The following is a 22,688-nucleotide window of genomic DNA, read 5'->3' on the forward strand; positions in this document are numbered from 1 at the left end:
AACAAGATAATAAGAACATTAAAAAAAAGCTCATGTTAAATGGTTATTTGTGGGTAAAAAACATTTTTAACTGCTGAAAAGTGAGAACAAGAATGGAAGAAAAAGCCAGGAAATAAGAAAATTTAGGTGATCATTATCACTCAGTTATGTATAAATTCCTTAATGGAAATACATACACACACCGTCACGCACACCCACATGGTTAGATATAATTGATATATAGATTATACATGTATTATTTACACATACATTTAAGTATATGTATATATGTTATATATTTACATATATAATGTGTACATGTGTAATTTCATATCACAGTATTTGGAAAGGATCATGGTGCTCTTTTGTCCAGCGCAGTTTCATTTTTCAACGAGAAAACCTGCTTAGATACGTTACTGATTTGCTGAGAGTTTCAAAATCAACTCTTCCCAGTGTTTTGTTGAACAATAAAATGTTAGAAATGTGAACATCTTGGAGTTTCAGAACTATATTTACATCTAATTCTGGCTGTAGGTAAATAGCATAAAGTTTTAAATCGAATCCTAACAGCAGTTTTCAATTGGAATCAGGGAGGGGAAAGTTCACCTGACAGTTCCGAAAACACAGCTGTAATTTAACATACTGCTTTGTTTATAGTAATGATTTTTACCTTATTTTGAATACATATTAAAAGAAAGTGTGAGATGTTTGCTTATCTGATCCATTAACCACTTATCTTAACCATTACATAGCATGGATCTTTCTTGATAGCTAATAACCATGTCAGTAACAGAAATAAGGTTGTATATGAGAATCTAAAGGCTAACTTTAAAGTAAGATGAGTAAGTTTATTAGCTAAGGTAATTCCTAAATGTTAGTTGCAAAACCATAAAAATCCTAGAAGAAGACATACACAGTAAAATAGACATCTCACATAGCAATATTTTTGCCAATATGTCTCCTAGGGCAAGGGAAGCAAAGGAAAGAAAAAATAAATGGGATTACATCAAACTAAAAAGCTTTTGCACAGCAAAAGAAACCATCAACAAAATGAAAAGGAAACCTACTCTATGGGAGAACATATTCCCCCATGATAAGGAATTAATTTCTAAAATATATAAAGAACTTATACAACTCAACACCAGGAAGACAGACAATCCAAATAAAAAAATGGGCAAAGGACTTGAATAGACACTTCTCTAAAGAGGACATACACATGGCCAGTAGACATATGAAAAAATGCTCAATGTCACTAACCATCAGAGAGATGCAAATTAAAACCACAATGAAATACCACCTCACACCTGCCAGAATGGTTACCTTCAGTAAATCAACAAACAAGTGCTGGCGAGGTGTGGAGTAAAGGGAACCCTAGTGCATTGTTGGTAGGAACGCAGCCATTGTGGAAAACAGTATGGAATTTCCTCAAAAAGTTGAAAATGGAACTGCTTTTCAACCTAGTGATCCCACTTCTGGGAATATATTCTGATAATTCCAAAACACCATTGGTAGATGAGTGGGTAAAAAAAGCTATGGTACATTTACACAATGGAATACTACGAGGCTATAAAAAGAAAGGATCTCTTACCTTTTATGACAGCATGGAGATTATTATGCTCAGCAAAATGAGCCAGTCAGAGAAAGACACTCATCATGTGATCTCACTTGTACAATCGAATGAACAAAATAAACTGACAAACAAAATAGAACCAGATACATGGATACTTGGTACAGACTGACAGATGTCAGAGGGGAGGTGCATGGGGGTAGATAGGGTGAAAGAAGGTGAAGAGAACAGCCAAAGAACATGTATGCATAGCCCATGGACACATACAACAATGTGGTCAGTGTCATAGGGAGGGGAGGGCAGAGTCTGGGGGAAAAGCAAAGGGAATGTAAATGAGGGACATCTGTAATAAAGTCAACAATAAAAATATAATTTGAAAAAAACTTTAACTTCTATTTTTGTATATTTTTCCTTTTGTATACTAAATGTAAAAACATTACGATAGCCAAATAGAAAATATTTTTAAAAAGAAAAGAACGTTACCCAGTTTTACCACTTAAATATTATCATTTTTTTTATTTTTGCTCTTATTCATGTGTACATATTTTTAAAAATTGTATTCTCTATAGAGACAGTTTTAATAATGGTATAATGGATATCTCTGTGGTTATATATTTTTTTAAGAAAAAATTTTCAGATATATTCTTAGAAGTAGAATTGCTTTGTGAAAAAAAGTCAACATTTTTTATGGCTCTTTATTTAAATTGTTAATTGCTTTTAGGAAGTATTATACTGTCACTTTACTAGCAGTGTGAAGATTTGACTGACTTCACAATAACCTCATTAACTTTGTTACTTAAGTTAACATTTCCTCTCCCAAATTTCACAAGTGAAATGATGATAGTGTATTATTTCACTTTGTACTCTGTTGATGACTAATGACTTTTATCCATTTAAAAATGTAGAATTTTCAGTTAGAAAAAAGTAATTCTAAAAGATAGTAAAATATGTTTTATCTTTAGGGAATGTGAAAATGAAGGATTAGGTAGTTGATCCCTAAACCAAATATTATGTAATTAATCATAACTGCAACTTAAAATATAAGAAAATTGTTATAATGAGCTGTCTTCAGATTGACTCTTTTGAGAGACATTTGGAAAAATTTGGGATAAATTTAAGTTGTTCATAAATTATAAAAACAGTTACTAAATTATAAAGCCAGAAGACTGTATTAGAGATGTTTTTATATTCTTGTCAAGAAGCCAGGTACATTTAAATTTTTACTTGAAGACTAAAAATTTTTGCAAAGTTTTTAAAAAATTGCTATATTAAATTTCATCCATAGTGCCATATGTTAGTAATAATTTTCTTTGAATTTAAACTTGTAGAAATGGGACGCCGTTCATCAGATACTGAAGAAGAAAGCAGAAGCAAAAGAAAAAAGAAGCATCGTAGACGGTCATCTTCAAGTAGTTCTTCAGATAGTAGAACATATAGTCGAAGGAAAGGTGGAAGGAAATCAAGGTCAAAGTCAAGATCTTGGTCCAGAGATCTTCAGCCTCGCTCACATTCGTATGATAGAAGGTGATTCTCATAATTTTTACCTATGTAGTAATGAGACTACATTCTTTAAAGTTCTTATATTTTTGTATTTTTAATTTTTCTGGGTAAAACATTTTTCTTTTAGTAGTTATATACTGTACTATACTAGTTATGAGGGTTAAGTCCCAAACCAGAGGTGTTTTGTTCTGTTTTTCCAGGCCCATAAGATGGGTTCAGTGTCTTTCTCCTTTGTCTATTCTTCGTAGACAAGTAGACATAAACTAGCATAATTCTCATACTATGTTATCTGATAAAATTTGGAAGGATTGTATACTACTTAACACCTCCAAGGTCTTAATTTGTAGCTAATTCAATCACTAAATTATGAAATCAGTCATCTGACTGTTCAAGAGCAATAACATTTTATCTCTTTTTGCTTTTAAGAAGGTGTAAGACAGTAAAAATGAGACAATTCTTTAGAATCTAGGTGATTTCTCCTTAATGCTCATACAAAATTTTTTTATAGCAGTGATACTTGATTATATTTTATTTCAGACGGAGACATCGATCAAGCAGTAGCTCTTCTTATGGCTCTAGAAGAAAACGAAGTCGAAGTCGTTCAAGGGATTGGGGGAAATCCTATAGAGTTCAGAGGTCTAGGTCAAAAAGCAGAACAAGAAGGTATGCCATATCAGATATTTATTGCTCTGTAACACACTATCCCCACAGTTAGTAATCTAAAGCAACAATCATTTATTTTCTCATGATTTTACAATTTTGACCTGAGCTCAGATGGCAGTTTTTCTGCCAGTGTCATCTGGGTCACTTCTGTGGTTGTAGTTATCTGATAGCTTAACTGGAACTACATGGTCCAATGTGACCTCAACTCAGGCATTTGGTATTGGCTTTTGGCTATTGTCTAGGGTGCTTTTGTTCTCCTGTGGTTTCTCATCCTCCAGTAGGCTAGGCTGGGCTTTTTCACATGAAGGGGAAAGTATTTCAAGAGGGTAAGAGCAGAAGATGCAAGATCTCTTAAGGTCTAGCCTCAGAAATAACCCAATGTGATATGAAGTACATGTTTATGTCCCTCCCCCCAGTCACTCTCTCCCACCCAATTGGTATCTTGTATCCCCAATCCCCAATATAACTGAGTTAGGGTCTTTATGGAGGTAATTAGAGTTAAATGAGGTCATAAGGGTAGGGCCCTAATCCAATAGGGCTGGTGGCCTTACAAGAAGAGGGAGATCATTCTCTCTCTTTGAGTGTGAACTCAGAGGAAAAGCCATGAGAAGACAGCGAAAAGTCAGCTATCTACAAGCCAGGAAGAGCCCTTACCAGAAAGCAGATCAGCCAGTATCTTGATCTTGGACTCGGAGCCCGCAGAAATTTATTTATGAGAAATAAATTTATTTTGTTTAAGCTGCTCAATTTGTGGTATTTTGTTGTAGCAGCCCGAGCTGATTAATGTAAGTTGTCACTCCATCTGTTTTCTTGCCTTGCTCAAGGGCCAGTAATACAGAGAATAGCCTATCTGGGAAGAGTTGTACATGTTGGGCAGTGGTTGAAAATACGGTTGAATAGGATGGGGACCATGGTATTGAGGGACTTGATAAAAGTAGGTGTTCAGAAGTTATTGAAAGTTTTTGAGCAGAAGAGTGTTAGTATGAAAACAGGAATTTGGTAAGATCAGCTTCTTTTTTCTGTTTAGTTCTTCTACTGTGGGGGTATATTAGCAGCCTGATTTTGTTATCTAGGCATACAATTTTATAAATCTCTATGAATCTGAAGTTGGATAATGGTAATAAAGTCCAGATGTTTAGCTTTTCTGACCTTGTAGTGTTTGGATTTAGTTTCCTCTTTTTAGTACACACTCCGTATTTGGACTTAGTCTCCTCTTCTTAGCACACACTCCATGAATAAGCTACTCTGTATTGTATGCCTTTGTTCTCTATACATATTCTGGGGTTGCTAGCTTTGTTTTTTGAGCATGCTTTCTTTCAGTTTCTTGCAACCTTTAATTCTCTTTTTCCTTAAATCCTTTTTTGATGTTTATCTTTGCACTCCCAAGTCAAATTTAATCCATTCTTTCTCTTACCCACCATTACATGTGGTTCCTGATGTGTAATAGTTATAGTATGAATATTATGTCTTCATTATACTCATTTATTATAAACTCTTACAGGGGGAATCTTTTGGTACCTAACATAATGCCTTGCTTAGTAAACATGTTTTGACTGGGTCATTAACTGGGGAAATGAACTTAGGTAGAGAGCTGTTTTATTAGTAAGGAAAAGTTTTATTGTTTATTGATTTGTAGAAGGAAAGCTTTATTTTAGATGTATTGATTTGTCTAAAAGCAGGCTGATTACCAGAAAACAAGGTCAGTTGAAATTTCCTATCAGTGGGAATAGAAATAGTAATCCATGCTTTTATATGTCTTTTTCAGGTTATAGACGATTTTCACATACCCTGAATCAGTCAACCAGAGTTTGATTAGGGAAACAGAAGGCAATGAATTCCAAGCAATGGGATTCTAATATAGAATTAAAGGCCTATGCAACCTTTGGAAGGGCTCAGGGAATTAGGGAAGCTGTCACTGATGAATTCAGCCAGAAGTATCGAAGCTGGTTGTTTTCTCAGAAGTCACTGGAAATCTTAATAACTTTCTAGGTTTGTAGCAACAGAATGGGTGGTTCTCAAGAAACTACCTACCTGGCAGCTGCTTCTCTGTCCAACTATGTACCTGCAACTACCTCCAGAGGGAAATCTGGAAATGTTAATTTTTTTTCCTTTGCAATGCAAGGAAGAACTTAAAAGTAATGGCAGTAATGTCTAGTCAACAGCACACATGTTTAGCAATCTGCGTTTTATGACTATGTCAGGCTCTCTATTATGTTCCATTTGTCTCTGTGTCTGCCAGCATTATATAGTTTTGATTACTGTAGCTTTGTAATATATATCTTGAAATCAGGAATGTGAGGCCTCCAGCTTTGTTCTTTCTCAAGATTGCTTTTGTGTATTTAACAATTCTTGAATTCAAGGGATGAATCCAATTTGGATATGGTGTATAATTGTTTTAATGTGCTGTTGAACTTAGTTTGCTAGTATTTTGTTGAGGTTTTTGTGTCAGTATTCATCATGGATATCGGTCTGTAGTTTTCTTATAATATATTTGTCTGGCTTTGGTATCAGGGTAATAATGCTGGCTCATAAAATGAGTTTGGATGTGCTCCCTCCTCTTCAGTTTTTTGGAAGAGTTTGAGAGGGATTGGCCTTAAATAAGAATTTATTTAAATGTTTGGTAGAAATTCTCCAGTGAAGCCATGTAGTTATGGGCTTTTATTTGTTGAGAGGTTTTTGATTTCTGATTCAATCTCCTTATTTGTTATAGCTCTGTTCATATTTTTGTTTCTTCATGATTTAGTCTTGGTAGGTTGTTTATATTTAGGAATTTATCCATTTCTATAGGTTGTCTCATAATCCTGTTTATTGCTTTGGTTTCAATTTTAACGCTTTCTCTCTAATATCTAATTTTAGTTTTTGAATCTCCTTGTTTTTTTTCTTAGTTAATCTAGTTAAGGGATTACCAATTTTGTTGATCATTTCAAGAAACAAATTCTTAGTTTTATTGATTTTTAAAAAATATTGTTTATCTATACCCTATTTTTCTGCTCTAATCGTTATTAATCCCTCCCTTCCTTCTGCTAATTTTCGGTGCAGTTTGTTCTTCCTTTACTCGTTCCTTGAGATGTAAAGCTAGGGTATTGATTTGAGATCTCTCATCTTTTTTAATGTAGGCATTTCCAGCTATTAACTATCCTCTTAAAACTGCTTTTGTTGCAGCCCATAAGTTTTGGTATGTTATGATTTCATTTTCTTTTCTTTTTTTTTTTTTTTTTTTTTTTTAATATATTTTATTGATTTTTTACAGAGAGGAAGAGAGAGGGATAGAGAGTTAGAAACATCGATGAGAGAGAGACATCGATCAGCTGCCTCCTGCACAACCCCCACTGGGGATGTGCTCGCAACCAAGGTACATGCCCTTGACCGGAATCGAACCTGGGACCTTTCAGTCCGCAGGCCGACGCTCTATCCACTGAGCCAAACCGGTTTCGGCATGATTTCATTTTCATTTGTCTCAAGATATTTTCTAATTTCCCTTGTGATTCCTTCGTTGAGTCATTGATTTTTCAACAATAAGTTGTTTAATTTCCACATATTTATGGATTTCCCAGTTTTTCTGCTGCTATTGATTTCTAGTTTCATTCCATTGTGGTCAGAAAAGATAGTTTGTAAGATTTCAATCTTCTTAAATTAGCTTATGTGTGCCATGAGATGAAAAGGTTGAAAATCTCTGGTTTAGACAAATGTATAATGACATGTATCCATCAGTATAGTTTCAGTGCCCTAAAAATACTCTGTGCTCTGCCTGTTTCACCCCATCTTCCTAACCTGTGACAACCACTGATCTTTTCACTGTCTCCGTAGTTTGCCTTTTCCAGACTGTTACATGGTTGGAATCATACAGTATTTAGCCTTTTCAGATTGGCTTCTTTTACTTAGTAATATGTATTTTGGTTTCTTCCATGTCTTTTCATGGCTTTGATAGCTCATTTTTTTAGTACTATACAGGTTTCCTCACTATCCAAAAGTAGAATATTCCTATGGAACATTTCATAATAGTGCAAAGGGCGATGTGTACCCCCAGGTTTCTGAAAGTTCGAGTTATGCCACTTTGCTTTTATGAAGATATATATTGGTACTTGTTTTTGCTAACCAAAATAAATCTGATGAAATTTCTTTTTTTTTTTTTTTTTAATCCTCACCCGAGGATATATTTTTTCATTGATTCTAGAGAGAGAGGAAGGTAGAGGGAGGGAGGAAGGGAAGGAGAAAGAGAGAGAAAGAAAAACATTGATTGATTGCCTCTCACATGCGACCTGACTGGGAGTCAAACCGGAAACCTGAGTATGTGCCCTGACCAGGAATCGAACCCGAGATCCATGGGACAATGCTCCAACCAATTGAGCCTCATCAGCCAAGGCTAAAATTTCGACTTTTAGATAAAAGTTATTGTGTATTAATGTAGATCTTTGGTAAAAGTGAACTGCCATAACTTAAACTTTTGGAAAGTGGGGGATTCCTGTATAATATTTCATTGTCTGGATGTACTACAGCTTATTTATCCATTCACCTGCTGAAGGACATCTTGGTTGCTTTCAGGTTTTGGCAATTTTGAATAAAGTTGCTATAAATATATTTGTGTATGTTTTCATGTAGACATAAGTTTTTAACTCCTTTGGGTAAATACCAAAGAGCATGATTGGTGGGTCATATGGTAAGAGTATACTTAGTTTTGTGAAAAACTGCCAGACTGTTTTCCAAAGTGGCCATACCATTATGCTTTCCCACCAGCAATGAATATCAGGTTCTCACCAGCATTTGGTGTTGCCAGATTTTGACCATTTTAATAGGTTTTTAGGTATCTTTTTATTTTAATTTGCATTTCTCTCATGACTTATGATGTGGAACATCTTTTCATTTACTTTTGTGCCATTTGTGTATCTTCTTTGGTGAACTGTTTCATAAGTTCTTTGCCGTATATTTTAATAGAGCTGCTTATTTCCTTATTGTTGAATTTTAGAAGTTCTTTGTATATTTTAAAAAGTTCTTTATCTGATGTGTCTTTTGCAAAGTGTCCCCTCAGTTAATAGATTGTTTTCTTATTTGTGGACATTGTCTTTCGCAGAGTAGACTGTTTTTTTTTTTTTTTAAATCAGACTGATATTTTTAAAGGAAAGTATGTGGCATTTTATAAACAACTTCAAAATCCTTAATGTCATTCAGTATATTTTCATTGTTCTTTAAAACTTTTTTTTTCTTGTGATTAGGATTGTAAAAATCTCTCTTTGCAACTTTCAAATAATGCAATATGGATTATTATCTACTAGAGGCCCCGTGCATGAAATTCACGCACCCGGGGAGGGAGGGTCCCTCAGCCCAGCCTGTGCCCTCTCAGTCCCAGAGCCCTCAGGGGATGTCCGACTGATGGCAGTCAGACATCCTTAGTTCTGCCGTGGAGGTGGGAGAGGCTCCTGTCACCGCCATTGCGCTGACCAGCTGTGGTGGTGAGCTCAGGGCTTCTGGCTGAGCGGCACTCCCCCTATGGGAGCGCACTGACCACCAGGGGGCAGCTCCTGCATTGAGCATCTGCCCCCTGGTGGTCAGTGTGCATCATAGCGACTGGTCGTTCCACTATTCAATTTTCATATTAGCCTTTTATTATATAGGATAGTCACCATGCTGTACAATACATTCCCACAACTTAATTATTTTATAACTAGATGTTTGTACTTTTAACCTCCACCTATTTTTTTTAAGTTTTAAATTTTAATGTACTGTAGCTTATCTATTATTTCTTTCATGGATTATTCATTTGGTGTTATGTCTAAAACGTAACTGCCCTATCCAAGGTCATCTAGATTTTTTTTTTTTATAGGAGTTTTATAGTTTTGTGTTTTACACTTAGGTCTATAATCCATGTTGAGTTAATTTTTGTCAAGGGTCTAAGGTCAGTGTACAGGTTCATTTTTTTCTTGCATGTGGATATCCAGTTTTTCTAGCACCATTTGTTGAAAAAATTATCTTAGTTCCATTGTATTAATTTTGCCCCCTTGACAAAAATCAGCTGACTATATCTTTGTGGGTCTATTTCTGGGCTCTCTATTCTGTTCCATTGTATTTGTTCTTTTTCCAATACCATAATGTCTTTATTACTTACTATAGCTTTATAGTAAGCCTCCAAGTTGAGGAATATCAGTCTTCCAACTTTATTCTTCTCCTTCAATATTGTGTTGACTATTCTTATCTTTTGCCTTTCCATATAAACTTTAGAATCAATTTGTTGATATTCACCAAATAACTTGCTAGGATTTTGATTGGGGTTATATTGACTCTATAGATCAATTTGGGAAGAATTGTCATCTGGCCAATATTGAGTCTTCATAGCCATGAACATGGAACATCTCTCTGTTATTTAATTCTGCTTTGATTTCATTCATCAGAGTTTAATAATTTCCTTCACATAGATATTGTATACTAGTATATTTTGTTAGATTTATACCTAAGTACTTAATTTTTGGGGTGCTAATATAAATGGTATTCTTTTAAATTCCACCTGCCCATTGCTGCTATATAGGAGACTTTTAATTTTGTGATATTTTCATATTTAACAAAAACTTACAAGGGTAGTATAAAGATTTTCTGTATACACTTCACATATCTTAATTGTTGACATTTTGTTAATAGTTATATCTTTATAAAATGTGTTTGCATTGATATAGTTTTATAATTTTTAAGCTTTTGTCTTTTAAATTCTATAGCAGAATTAGAAGTGCTCTATCACTATTACAATATTAGAGTTTTTGTATTTGCTTATATGTTTACCTTTACCAGTGAGCTTTATCCTATATAATAAAAGGCTAATATGCAAATCGACCAAACGACAGAACAATTGGTTGCTATGACACACTGACCACCAGGGGGCAGATGCTCAACACAGGAGCTGCCACCTGGGGGTCAGTAAGCTCTCACAGGGGGAGTGCCACTCAGCCAGAAGCCGGGCTCACGGCTGGCAAACGCAGCGGTGGTGGCAGGAGCCTCCGCGGCAGCACTAAGGATGTCCTACTGACAGCTTAGGCCCACTCCCCATGATGAGCAGACCTAAGCCGTCAGTCAGACATCCCCCGAGGGCTCCTGGACTGCGAGAGGGCAGAGGCCGGGCTGAGGAACCCCTCCCGCCCAAGTGCATGAATTCCATGCACCAGGCCTCTAGTAGTTTCATATGCTTTCATGTTTCTGTTTAGTGTCCTTTCATTTAAGTTACAGGTCTGCCTCTCCATTACTTGGATTTTATTTATTTCTCCCAACAATATTTTTATTTTAAAAAATATATTTTTATTGATTTCAGAGAGGAAGGAAGTGGGAAAGAGAGAGATAGAAACATCAGTGATGTGAGAGAATCATTGATCAGCTGCCTCCTGCCTGCCCTGACCAGGAATCAAACTGTGACCTCCTGGTTCATGGGTTGAAGCTCAACCTCTGAGCCAAGCCGGCCAGGCCCCAACAATGTTTTGTAGTTTTCAGTGTAGCAATCTTCCACATCTTTTGTTAAATGTATTTTAATGCTTTTTATATTATTGAAAAAGTAATTATTTCTAAAAATTTTATTTTCCAATAATTTGCTCTCAATATATATAAATAAAATGGACTATATATTTTAAATATACATTTTGCACAATGTATATTTTATGTTTTTCTATATTTATTTCAAATCCTGTAACCTTGCTGCTCTTATTAATTCTAGTATTTTGAGTATACCTTACAATATTTCTGCAAGAGCAATCATATTACCTGAAAATTGAGAGTTTTACTTTTCTTTTTTAAACTATGTCATTTATTCCATTTTCTTGGCTTTTTGCATTGTCTAGGACTTTCAGTTCAGTGTTGAAGAAAAGAGATGAGATTGGGCATCCTTGCCATTTTTCCTATCTTACAAAGAAAGTCTTTCAATTTCAGATTTGATGTTAGTTGTAGGTTTTTTGTGACTCCCCTTTATAAAACTGAAGAAGAACCTTCTGTATTTCTTGTTTGCTGGTAGTTTTTTGGGGGGAAAAGGGTGTTGATTTATGTCAAAATCATTTATGCCACTTTTTATCTATTGAGATGATTATGGCTTATTTCTCATACTTTCTCTTGTTGTTCTCATCTCTTATTTTTTATACCTTTGCTAGTCACTTCTATAGATTGAACATTTCATAATCAGCTTTATTTTCTTCTTTTGCCTCACATGGAGCTAAGATAATGTTATGTACTATACCTTATCCAAATGACCCATTGAATGTAGCTGACATTGAGGATTTTTACAGATTTAGTATTGAGCTAGCCATTCCTAGACAACTATTTCCTGGTGTTATTGACTCTCTGGGCTCTTTGGCATGAATCCTTTTTTTAAAATAGATATATATTTTGATTTTAATTCAAGAGTGAAATTGAAGACTTTTTGTATGATGTGTAGTAATCATTGACTTAAGTGATTTTTTAAAATTGTGCATCCTTTTACTACATATGTATGAACATAACATTATCAGTAGGAACTTATAACAATAATACTTTCTAATTTCAATTATTGATGTTAGGTTTTTTTGAAATAATTATAAATATGATTACAAAATAGCTAGTATTTATCTCATTTATATAACAGTTATCACACATAGACTATTTTGCTATATTTTCTAAACACAAGAAATGGAATTTGAAATCAGCCATTTCTTAAATGAATAGTTTAGTTTCATTACCTGTTTTTCTTTATGCTACAAATATGTCGATGTACATAGATATTGACAGACTTAGTTGATATAAATTTGAAGGAATTAATGAATTCTAAATTTTTTCTCATTACATAAAGGGTAATGTTTTAATTGCCCTATCTCTGTGATTTCTTTTTCCTTCAATGCTATATAGGTTTCTACTTAAGAAGCATTTAGACTATGATAAGACAAACATACCACATGCATGTGTGTGCACGCACTCACACACACTCTAACACTCACATGCATAGACAGAGGAGACGAACATTGAATAAGACAGTTTAAAGCTACAATTAATCCTGTGTTAGGGAAGAGCATAATTATTGATATTAGAGGAAAGTAGGAAAACTTTTATTAAAATTGTATTATTACAAGAAGAACAAGTAGGAAATATTTATTAATTGGAAAGACAGAGGAACATAATTTCTAAAAACCCATTTTTCTAGCAAGATAGTGTATTGAAAATACTTTTGTACACTATAAAGGCCAATAAAAATGTTAAGGTTTTAAAAAATATTGTTATTATTAGTTCTGTGTACTACATATTACAATATACTTGTGAGTTTGCTTCTATTTTATCCTATTTTACTAGTTTAACAGACATAAAAAAATGCTGATTTTCTCCAGGCCCTGACTCTATTTAAAGAACAAAGGACAGCATTTTATTTTTTTAAGACAGTAAGTTTCTCTTTCAGTGTAATTTATTATTTTAAAAATATTTTTTATTGATTTTTTTACAGAGAGGAAGGGAGAGGGATAGAGAGTTAGAAACATCGATCAGCTGCCTCCTGCACACTCCCCACTGGGTATGTGCCCGCAACCAAGGTACATGCCCTTGACCGGAATCGAACCTGGGACCCTTGAGTCCACAGGCCGACGCTCTATCCACTGAGCCAAACCAGTTAGGGCCAAAGGACAGCATTTCTGATGTTCTGTTTTTCTGGTGTCCTTTTCTGAGTAGTAAAGAGAAAGATTGTACTTTATTTTAATAATGTAGTATTTCTTCAAGTTGATATTGCTTTTCTTTAATTTAAAAGTTAGATAAACTTCTTTAAAACTGTAAGGTTATTACTCCATATAAAAGTAATCAAACAAATGATCCTTGTTCATATAATAAAATTTAAGTAGTAAATATCTGAGAATCACAATTCTTTATTGGGTGAGGTATACTTTTTCTGATTTTGTAATGTTCACCTCCTTCTCATGCACTATCTGCATTGCATAGCTCTATTGAGATTTATAGGTATTTTTTAGTCAATGAATGAAATCAGAGCTACTTTAGAATTCATTGATTAATAATCTTTTGATTTGTCTATGAGCCAAAATAAATCATTGGTTGCTCCATTAGAAAACTATTGAATATATAAGCCCAATATGCTGAGGTTATCCTACATCTTCACTTAAATATAGATTTTGTACTTAGAGATTCTGTAGTTTTAAAGTGAGCAGAGTTTGACTTCTGGAATATATGGATATCTAGAAAATAAAAGATGAGGTAAGATGAGAATCTGTTTATGGAAAACATATGAGTTTTACATTTATTCTTTCTTATTTCCAGTATGAAATTTGGTGAACATATTAAATATCCCTTTCATATACAAATATATTAAAAAACTAATTCATTGTTCAAAGTTTAAACTGCCCATGAAACAGTTATTGAACTTTAATTGGGGAGTACTTTAATAAAAAACATTTTAACATCTAATTATAAAAAGTATAGAAATGACCCAAATAGTTGAGTTTGTATTTTTATTTTATTCTTTTATTAACCCATTGATCTTTATTTTGTCTTATACCTGAAAATAAGAACAAAATGTGTGCTTATAGAGCAATTATTTTATTGAGGACATATCTTAAAAGTCAAGAAGTAAAGCTGCTTGGTAATGCTATAAATTTAAAACTGTCCTACAGCAAGACAGTATGATGCAAATATGACTTAATAAGATCACAAACTGAATTTCAGTGAAACAACCAAGATTTACATTAAATTAGGAATTTTAAAACTGATTTAGTTTGTTTTACTGAGCATTTGCTTAATAACATTTTGCCTTCTTGCAATCTTTTTAAAGACAATAATTCGTCTGTGAAATGCAGGCACATCCTCAGTAGAAAAATTGAAAGCAACAGCTCACTTTCTGAAACCACACGTATAGCGATATAAAGAAATATTTCAGCTCTACACAATTTAATAAATCATCCCATTTCCTAATTTGATCATATTAGATGCTGATGTGGAAGAAGCATTTCAAATACCATCTCCTCATTAATATACATCAGTCTGGGGAATAGAATGGAATACTTATGCAGAGATGTCACAGTTACTGTTTCTTAGTTTACTAAGTGGAACAGGTTGATGTGATACTGGGTGCTATTTGTCAATGTCTTGTTAAAATGGTTTGGGTCGAGTTATGGAGTCCAGAAAGACGGCGGCTGATAAATCAAAAGTGGATTGAGTGGACAGGAGGCAGTGATTGATACTGTGACAGGATATGAAGAAAGGAACCTTGATACAAGCATGCATGATATTGAATATGAGAAGGAAAATGGCCCTGGAGTATGGATATTATTCAAGGAAATGAGAATAATAATATCAGCCTGAAAATATTGCTGGCTGAAGATTAGGATAGTCCTTATTAGAGCATAATACTTAGAATGGTAAGGGTGGAATTATGTAAAAATTTGTGAGAAAAATATTTTAACCTGTGTCTGAAGATTCTTTAATGATTACTTACTGTTTAAGGTAGTTTTAGCCTTGTTTTTCCAGACTAATTCTTAAAGCATTTGTTATAAGCATCCTAATTGCCAGAAAATTAAAACATTTTTTTCTTTTAGACTATTTTAAAGAGCATTTACCTTCACATCTTGATTTTATAGAATTATATATTCAGAGATTGAACTTGTATGTATAAATGGTATTTTCTATACATTGATTTTGACTTATAAAATTACATTGTTAACTTTAAGTGAAAAATCTGCATTGCATAGTTTTCAGCACGTTTCACTTTAGTCATTTTGAATGGCAAATGAAAGATCCCTGACAGATGAGCCATTTCACAAAGATCAAGGCTGTATATACTGAATTTTCTTTTACTGAATTATCAGTGAAATATTAGTTGATGTCAGGGAGTTCTTGGGGGGGAATCTTTTGATTAGTCCTACTTTTGCCCTTGACAGTGTATAAGTAGGAAGAACTTCCTTTTGGGGGGGGGGTGGGGGGGAGAGGAGGAGCTCAAATATTTGGTTTATTTATTTATTTTTAAATTAAATTTATTGGGGTGATATTGGTTGACATGATCATATAGGTGTGGGTTTCTATGTTACATGATCTGTATATTGCACCATGTGCCTACCACCCAAAGTCAAATCTTCTCCTGTCATCTTATCTTAGGACCCCCTGCTCCCCTCACCCCTTTCCCTCTGGCAGCCACCACACTGCTGTTTGTGTTCATGAGTTTCAGTATTATATCCCACATATGAGTGAACTAATATGGTTCTTAGCTTTTTCCTATTGACTTATTTCACTTAGCATAATATTCTCAAGGTCCATCCATGTTGTTGCAAATGGCAGTATTTTATTCTTTCTTGTGGCTGAGTAGTATTCCATTGTGTAGATGTACCACATCTTTATCCAGTCCTCTGTCGCAGGACACTGGTTGTTTCCGTGTCTTGGCCACTGTGAATAATGCTGCAGTGAACATCGGGATGCATATATCTTTTCAAATACATGATTTCGACTTTTTCAGGTATATGCCCAGGAGAGGGATTACTGGGTCATATAGTAGCTCTATTCTTAATTTTTTGAGGAATCGCCAGACTGTTTTCCATACAGTCTACATTCCCATCAATATTGAGTAGTGAATGAGATACAGGAGGAACTTACTTTTGCTTCCTCTCTGGAAGACTTCTGTATCTAACACTGGCAGAATAAGAGGTTCCTTGGAAAGGTATTCAATTAACTCTTGATTATACAGTATATGAGACACAGAGATGTGTAGTTATCAAATAATTATAATTCTAATATTTAATTCTTACGTACAATGTCTTTTTTTTTCCTCTTAAGAACTTGTACTTTATGGCCTAATTTTTGTTAAATATGTAAACACTAGAGGCCTGGTGCACGAATTTTGTGCATAGGGTGGGGGTGGTGAGGGTGGGGAAGGCCTCAGCGAAGCCTGCACCCTTTCACAGTCTGGGAGCCCTCAGGGGATGTCCGACTACATTTAAAAAAATCACCCTGTACTTAATTTTCTTACTGACTCCTCCTTTTAAACTCCCCTCACTCTCACATTCTGTTTCTCCTTTTTATGTAACTATTTTCCTGGCCTCACCCCGTTTTAGCATCCTTCTCTTTCCTGCTTTCTTTCCCTCCCTCCCTTTGAACCTCCCACGGCCCCTCTCCCTTCCTCCCTCCTCCCTTCTCTCCCTTCATTCCCCCTGTCTGTCTCCTCGCCCCCCCCCCCATTCGCCTTTCGCTTGTGAGCCTGAACCCTGCCTCTCTCCCTCCTTCCCTCCCACCCCCGCCATGTTCACTGGTTTCTCTTTTAAACCTCCCCCTTTCCTCTCTGGGACCTGCTTCCAGCCCCACCTGAGTGCACTTTGATATTAAAGCTTCTGTTTGGGGGCGTTAACCCCCACCCCAAGGCCCAGCCCCGGCCAGGCCTTCGCCGCCCCCCCTTCCCTGGCCTCCCCACCACCATCCTCCTCCCATTCCCTGCCTGGGGTCGCCCAACTTCTAGTCAACAAAGTACACTTAACGCGCCACCAACCTAACCCTGGCCAGTGTCTTTGGGGTCCAGCCCTTGGGGACAAAAGCGGTACCCTCCTTAGTGTCTGACTCCGCCCCAGCTAAGCTGCGAGGGCGCCCCGTCCAGCGAGGGTGGCCAAGGCCTGCGCAGCCCGGGTGCTTCTGCCGTGGAGCAGGAGCGCCTCCGCCCGGAAGGCCTTTGACCGTCCACCCCTCTGTCCCAACGGCCCGCGCCAGGGGCCACCGCCCTCCTGAATCTGAGCAGGGCTCCCTGCTCCACAGTGCCTGCTCCTCACCCCTCGCCAGGCGCAGTTGCTCCACCCCCCCTGCGGTCGCCACCCCCTCCTGTGCAGCCCCGCATTTCCTTCCCTTTTCCATTCCTGCGTCTTTTTCTTGTTCCCTTTCTGTATTTCTGTTTCTCCTCTTGGCCTGTCCGCAGGCAGGACTGCCTTCCTCTCCCTCTCCTTTCTTATCCCCTCCTATCGTATCCTATCCTACCTACCCCGGGCCTCACAGCTGCCTGAACAGGGGGCGGGGACGCAGCCTGCTGAATGGTCGTTATGTGACGGCATCCCAGACAATTTGCATGTTCCTCCATTATTAGTATAGATTTGAAATGAGAGATTGCTAACTATTCAGGTAATTGAAACTGGTAGTGATGAATTCATTGATAATTTTTTTCTAGTCCTTTATAAAAATTCTGGTAAATCTGTGTAGTATTCTGGGATTTCTTAAAACTCATTTAATTAAATAAAAGTTTTTATTTTTGGGGTTTATCACCTCAATATCTGATAAACCAACATCATTGTGTCAGCTAAATAACATAGTATTAGAACTTAGTATCAATTCTTAACTGTGCTATTTAATGCCACAAATTGTTTTATGAAGGCCAGAATATGATTATGAATTTTTGAGAGAGGAAAAATAGTTATTTCCAAATTATAGAATATAGTTTTCTGGAGTTTCCCCTCTAATTCATTTTTTATATGGCAGCCAATATGCAAATATGCTATTGCTTCCCTTATTTCAGTGGTTTAGAATAAAATCCAAGTGGCACTTGACGTCCCTCTGTGATTTGGTTCTCCCTGCCTTTTTTAATCACATCTTTCTAATCTCAGTCATACTTATAGTTTCTCTGCAGTTCTTGTTTCTCTCTCAGGGCCCTTGAACATAAGGTTGCTTCTGCTTGAAATGTTCTTTTCTCCCTCTCATCACCTCTTATTCATCTTAGAGGTCTTGACTTAAAGACATTTGGAAGGCCTTCTCTGTTCACCCAGACATGGATGCATTCTCCCATCATACACAGTCTACACAGCTCATAAACCTGGATTTTAGCAAGCTTGCTAAAGTTGATCCTAGTTACTGTTATAGAAACATGGGTATGCATTCATTCTTATTAATTTTCAATTTATGGATTGAGCTTTAAGCTCAATAATAATTACTTCTAGCTTGAGTTTCATTTCTATCATTGAGAAACTAATTTGAAATTATAGGAAGTGACATTAATAACAAATTAGGAATAGCACAGAAAAAGTTCTGGATCAGCCTTTCTGAATGTCAGTGTCCTTATTTATAAAATGAGAATTGAACTCATTCTATCTCTAATTCTGTTTCTAAATCATATTTATTTTCATAATGTGTAGTCATTTAAACAAAAACTTTGTTTTATCATTTTTTACTTTTTACTTTTAAAAAAATTAATGGATGTACCTGCTATTTTGCCATGTAACTATGCTTCAAAAGAATAATTAAACCTATTTCAAGGAATTAAACATTTACTCGCATGGATATTATTGCCTTACTCGGTCAGCTTCTACTTGCTTCTCTCCAGAGCTCTAGTTTGCTCTGGTTTTCTACAGAGCTTTTATTCTTTGTGCATTTGAGTTGAAATGATCTTCCAATGAAAATTTTTGTTTATTTGATTTATAACTTTAAGAGGTGGATGTGAGGCCCTAGGGAGGTATAGATGTTGAATGTGTAGGGCTAGAAGGTTATTTTAGACCATGAGGAAGCTGAGATTAAAGAAGTTAATTCCAAGCTAACCAAGTAGTGGCAGCAGAAATGGTTTTCTAATTGTGTGGTGTTTTAAGGCTTCTCTTTTCACAAGATTGTTTTTTACCCTTCCCTCTAATTTTTAAATGGGTGTAGATTATGCAGGATTAATAGAGAAAGAGAAAATTCTGGAGGAGCAAAACTGGCAACATTGTTCTTATACATAGATAGACTAGAGGCCCTCTCGCAATCCGGGACCCCTTGGTCAGAGAGCCGGTTTCTGCCCGATCCCCGCAGGCCAGGCCGAGGGACTCCACTGGTGCACGAATCCTGTATGTATGCACGAATCCCTCTAGTATGCATATAAGATCTTTGATTAATCTCTTCCTGCCTGTCCCCTTTCCCCCTTTCCCTTTGAGATTCATCAGTCTGTTCCATGTTTCCATGCCTGTGGTTTCTGCTCCTGCATTGAGTTTCTGCCCCCTGGTGGTCAGTGTGCATCATAGCTACTGGCCGGCTGGTTGGCTGGTCGCTTAGGCTTTTATATATATAGATAGTCTGAAAGTGAGCTGTCTGATTGGGGATAATAAAATGAGTAGAAAATGAACTTTGTGCATAAATACAAGAAGTTATCAATTTGTTTTAAAAATTTGCTGTATTTCTGTAAGGACACAGTTAAATAAATGTATTTCTGTTGTTTCTTTATTTACCTTACATAGTATCCTATATAATAAAAGCCTAATATGCTAAGTGTCAGGTCGACCAGTCGGCCATTCAACCAATCAAAGCATAATATGCTAATGATATGCTAAGGCCACTGAACCTCTCGCTATGACATGCACTGACCACCAGGGGACAGATGCTCTGACTGGTAGGTTAGCTTACTGCTGGAGTCCGGCCAATTGGGACTGAGTGAAACGGGCCGGACATGCCCTGGAGCCCTCCCATAGTCCCTCTCCGGCTGGCTAACCTCCTGTGTCCCTCCCCAGTCCTGATCATGCACCCATGGGGTCCCTCGGCCTGGCCTGTGCCCTCTCACAAACTGGGACCCTTCAGGGGATGTCAGAGAGCCAGTTTCAGCCTATTCGTGAGGCCAGGCTGAGGGACCCCACTGGTGCATGAATTCGAGCACTGGGCCTCTAGTATGTATATGTGTGTGTGTGTGTGTGTGTGTGTGTGTGTGTGTGTGTGTGTGTGTATAATTTATCCAAAATGAAGATGAAGAAGTCCAGACATTAGGACTAACCATCGATAAAATATACTTTAATTCAGGCCACTATTTATTTTTATTAATATGTCCTTGACTGGAACTAGCAGCAGTTTTATTTTACATGGACATTCAAAATAGGTGGGTTTTTAATTATCAATACTAAGGAATCAATGAGCTCATTTTAAAAATACAGTATTATCCCCTCACCCTACCTTCTACTTCTCTGTTAAGTAGTTTTTTAATTAAGATTTTCTAGGTTTATAACATGTAACCCAAACTTGGCAAAAGGTGAACTATTAAGTATTAGTCATGAAATTTCCCAATTTTTGAATAAAAAATTCAGTGATTTACATTGAATAAAAGATTTTATTTAGTGCTGTAGTATTGGATTAATTAAATAAATGCATGCTATTTTTAACCCTTTGCACTCGCTTGCTTTTTTCTCGATTCCTTTATTCTAATGCTAACCATGTCGAGTCACACTCGACATCTGAGTGCAAAAGGTTAAAGATATGTCCTTCCAGTTTTCAGATATTTTAAATCAGTTTTAATACTTTCATATCAAAATTTTTTCTTTAGGTCCTAAAGAAGCACAGTAAAAATTAATTAGTTATCTTTACCTTCAAAAATGAGTAGATTAAGAATACCTTAATTTTTAGGTGGCATAAATAAGAACTGTGTTCTCTAATGACCAAGTAGATTACTTTTTCATAGACGTTTCTTCTCAGCTATTTAACTGCATCACCAATCTAGTTCTCCTGTTTTTGACTCAACATTGAAGCACTTTGCTGCCCAGCTACAATCAGGACCCAGATTTTCAGCTAGAATGGCAGCTGTGTTGTGGGGAACCCTGTCTGGGCAGTCCTGAATTGACTGAATGGACATGTTAATCTCTTAGCTAAGTTATGGCTACTTTTCTGGTATTTAGCCACGTTTTACTGTTGTGTAGAGTGGGGTCATGACTCTAAACAGCTGAATGATGATCTGTCCATTTTGATTTTCCATTGCTTCTCTTTACTGGTATATATAAGCAGCAATTGACTGTACTTCTTTATGCAACATTTACTACATTATCAAGTTAAAGACATTTAATACGTGGTTTTGGTTGAAGTAATTTCATTATAGCAGTAGCTGAATTTCTTACTGTCTATTTCTTGTGCCTTATTTACAGTGGAGCAAAAGAGGAAAATCAGGAGAACACTATGCAGGGAATGCTTTGTTTCCTGGACAGAGCCCAGGCCAGAGTTTACTCTGATATGTTGTCATAGGCACTGCTGGTGGTTATAATTAACTGCCAATGCATCTCATTGGGTTGCTCTATGAATGTTGGCAGATACTTAAACTAGTCCCTGCCCTAGTTGAGCTTATTGTCATAACATTTCCTTTTTTATTTCTTTTTTTGCTTATTCTTTTACATCATCATGGTATAAGCCAAGGTAGAAAGTAATATATATACTAGAGGCCTGGTGCATGAAAATTCATGCACTGGGGAGTGGGGGGGTCCCTCAGCCCGGCCTGCCCCCTCTCACAGTCCAGGAGCCCTCAGGGGCAGGAGGCGACCTGGTGATTAGGGGAAGGCGACGCCCCCATCACATCTCTGCTGCTGCCACTGCTGGCACCCAAGCCTTGGCCGGCCCTGGTTACCTGGTTACCCTGGGTGGCTGGGCAGCCGCCATACGAGGCTTACCTGCACCTCGGGCGTCGGCTGGGCAGCTGACATCCGAGGCTTGCCTGCGCCTTGGGCCAGCCCTGAGCGGCTGGGGGCTGAGGGCAGGTCTGGCGCATGGTGCACCTGCCACCCCCCCGGCGGAGCTGGAAGGACTGGGGGACTCCAGTGTGGCTGAGGGAACTGGGCGCCGCCATCTTGTGGCTATGGGTGCTGCCATCTTTGTGGCGGTGTGAGGGTCAATTTGCATATTCCCGCTTTATTAGATAGGATACTAGAGGCCCGGTGCATGAAATTCGTGCACGGGGTGTGTCCTTCAGCCCATCCTGCACCCTCTTCAATCTGGGACTCCTCAGGGGATGTCTGACTGCCGGGATCAGGCCTAAACCGGCAGTCGGACATCCATCTCACAATCTGGGACTGCTGGCTCCTAACCACTTGCCTGCCTGCCTGCCTGATTGCCCCTAACCACTCCCCTGCCGGCCTGATTGACACGTAATGGCTCCCCTCCCAGCCTGATCTCCCCCAACTGCCCTCCCCTGCCAGCCCAATTGCCCACAACTGCCCTCTCCTGCTGGCCCGATTGCCCCCAAGTGCCTTCCCCTGTGGGGCTGAGGGGACTGGGAGACTGAGGCTTGATGAGGTGGGGCTGAGGGAACTGGGGGACTGAGGCTTGATGA

The 22,688-nt window shown here is 37.1% G+C and overlaps 1 protein-coding gene across 1 annotated transcript in view; it reads left to right on the forward strand.

Moving 5' to 3' along the window:
- The window catches only part of RSRC1 (arginine and serine rich coiled-coil 1), a 326,093-nt gene that overhangs the window by 11,032 nt on the left and 292,373 nt on the right, over positions 1-22,688 (forward strand). The window contains exons 2-3 of the mRNA XM_054713673.1: positions 2,875-3,070; positions 3,584-3,709. Of these exons, the coding sequence (XP_054569648.1) occupies positions 2,877-3,070; positions 3,584-3,709 (320 nt within the window). The 5' untranslated portion in view covers positions 2,875-2,876. The remainder of the gene's footprint in view (positions 1-2,874; positions 3,071-3,583; positions 3,710-22,688) is intronic.

Source organism: Eptesicus fuscus, chromosome 3 (genome assembly GCF_027574615.1).
Source record: "Eptesicus fuscus isolate TK198812 chromosome 3, DD_ASM_mEF_20220401, whole genome shotgun sequence".
Taxonomy (NCBI): Eukaryota; Metazoa; Chordata; class Mammalia; order Chiroptera; family Vespertilionidae; genus Eptesicus; species Eptesicus fuscus.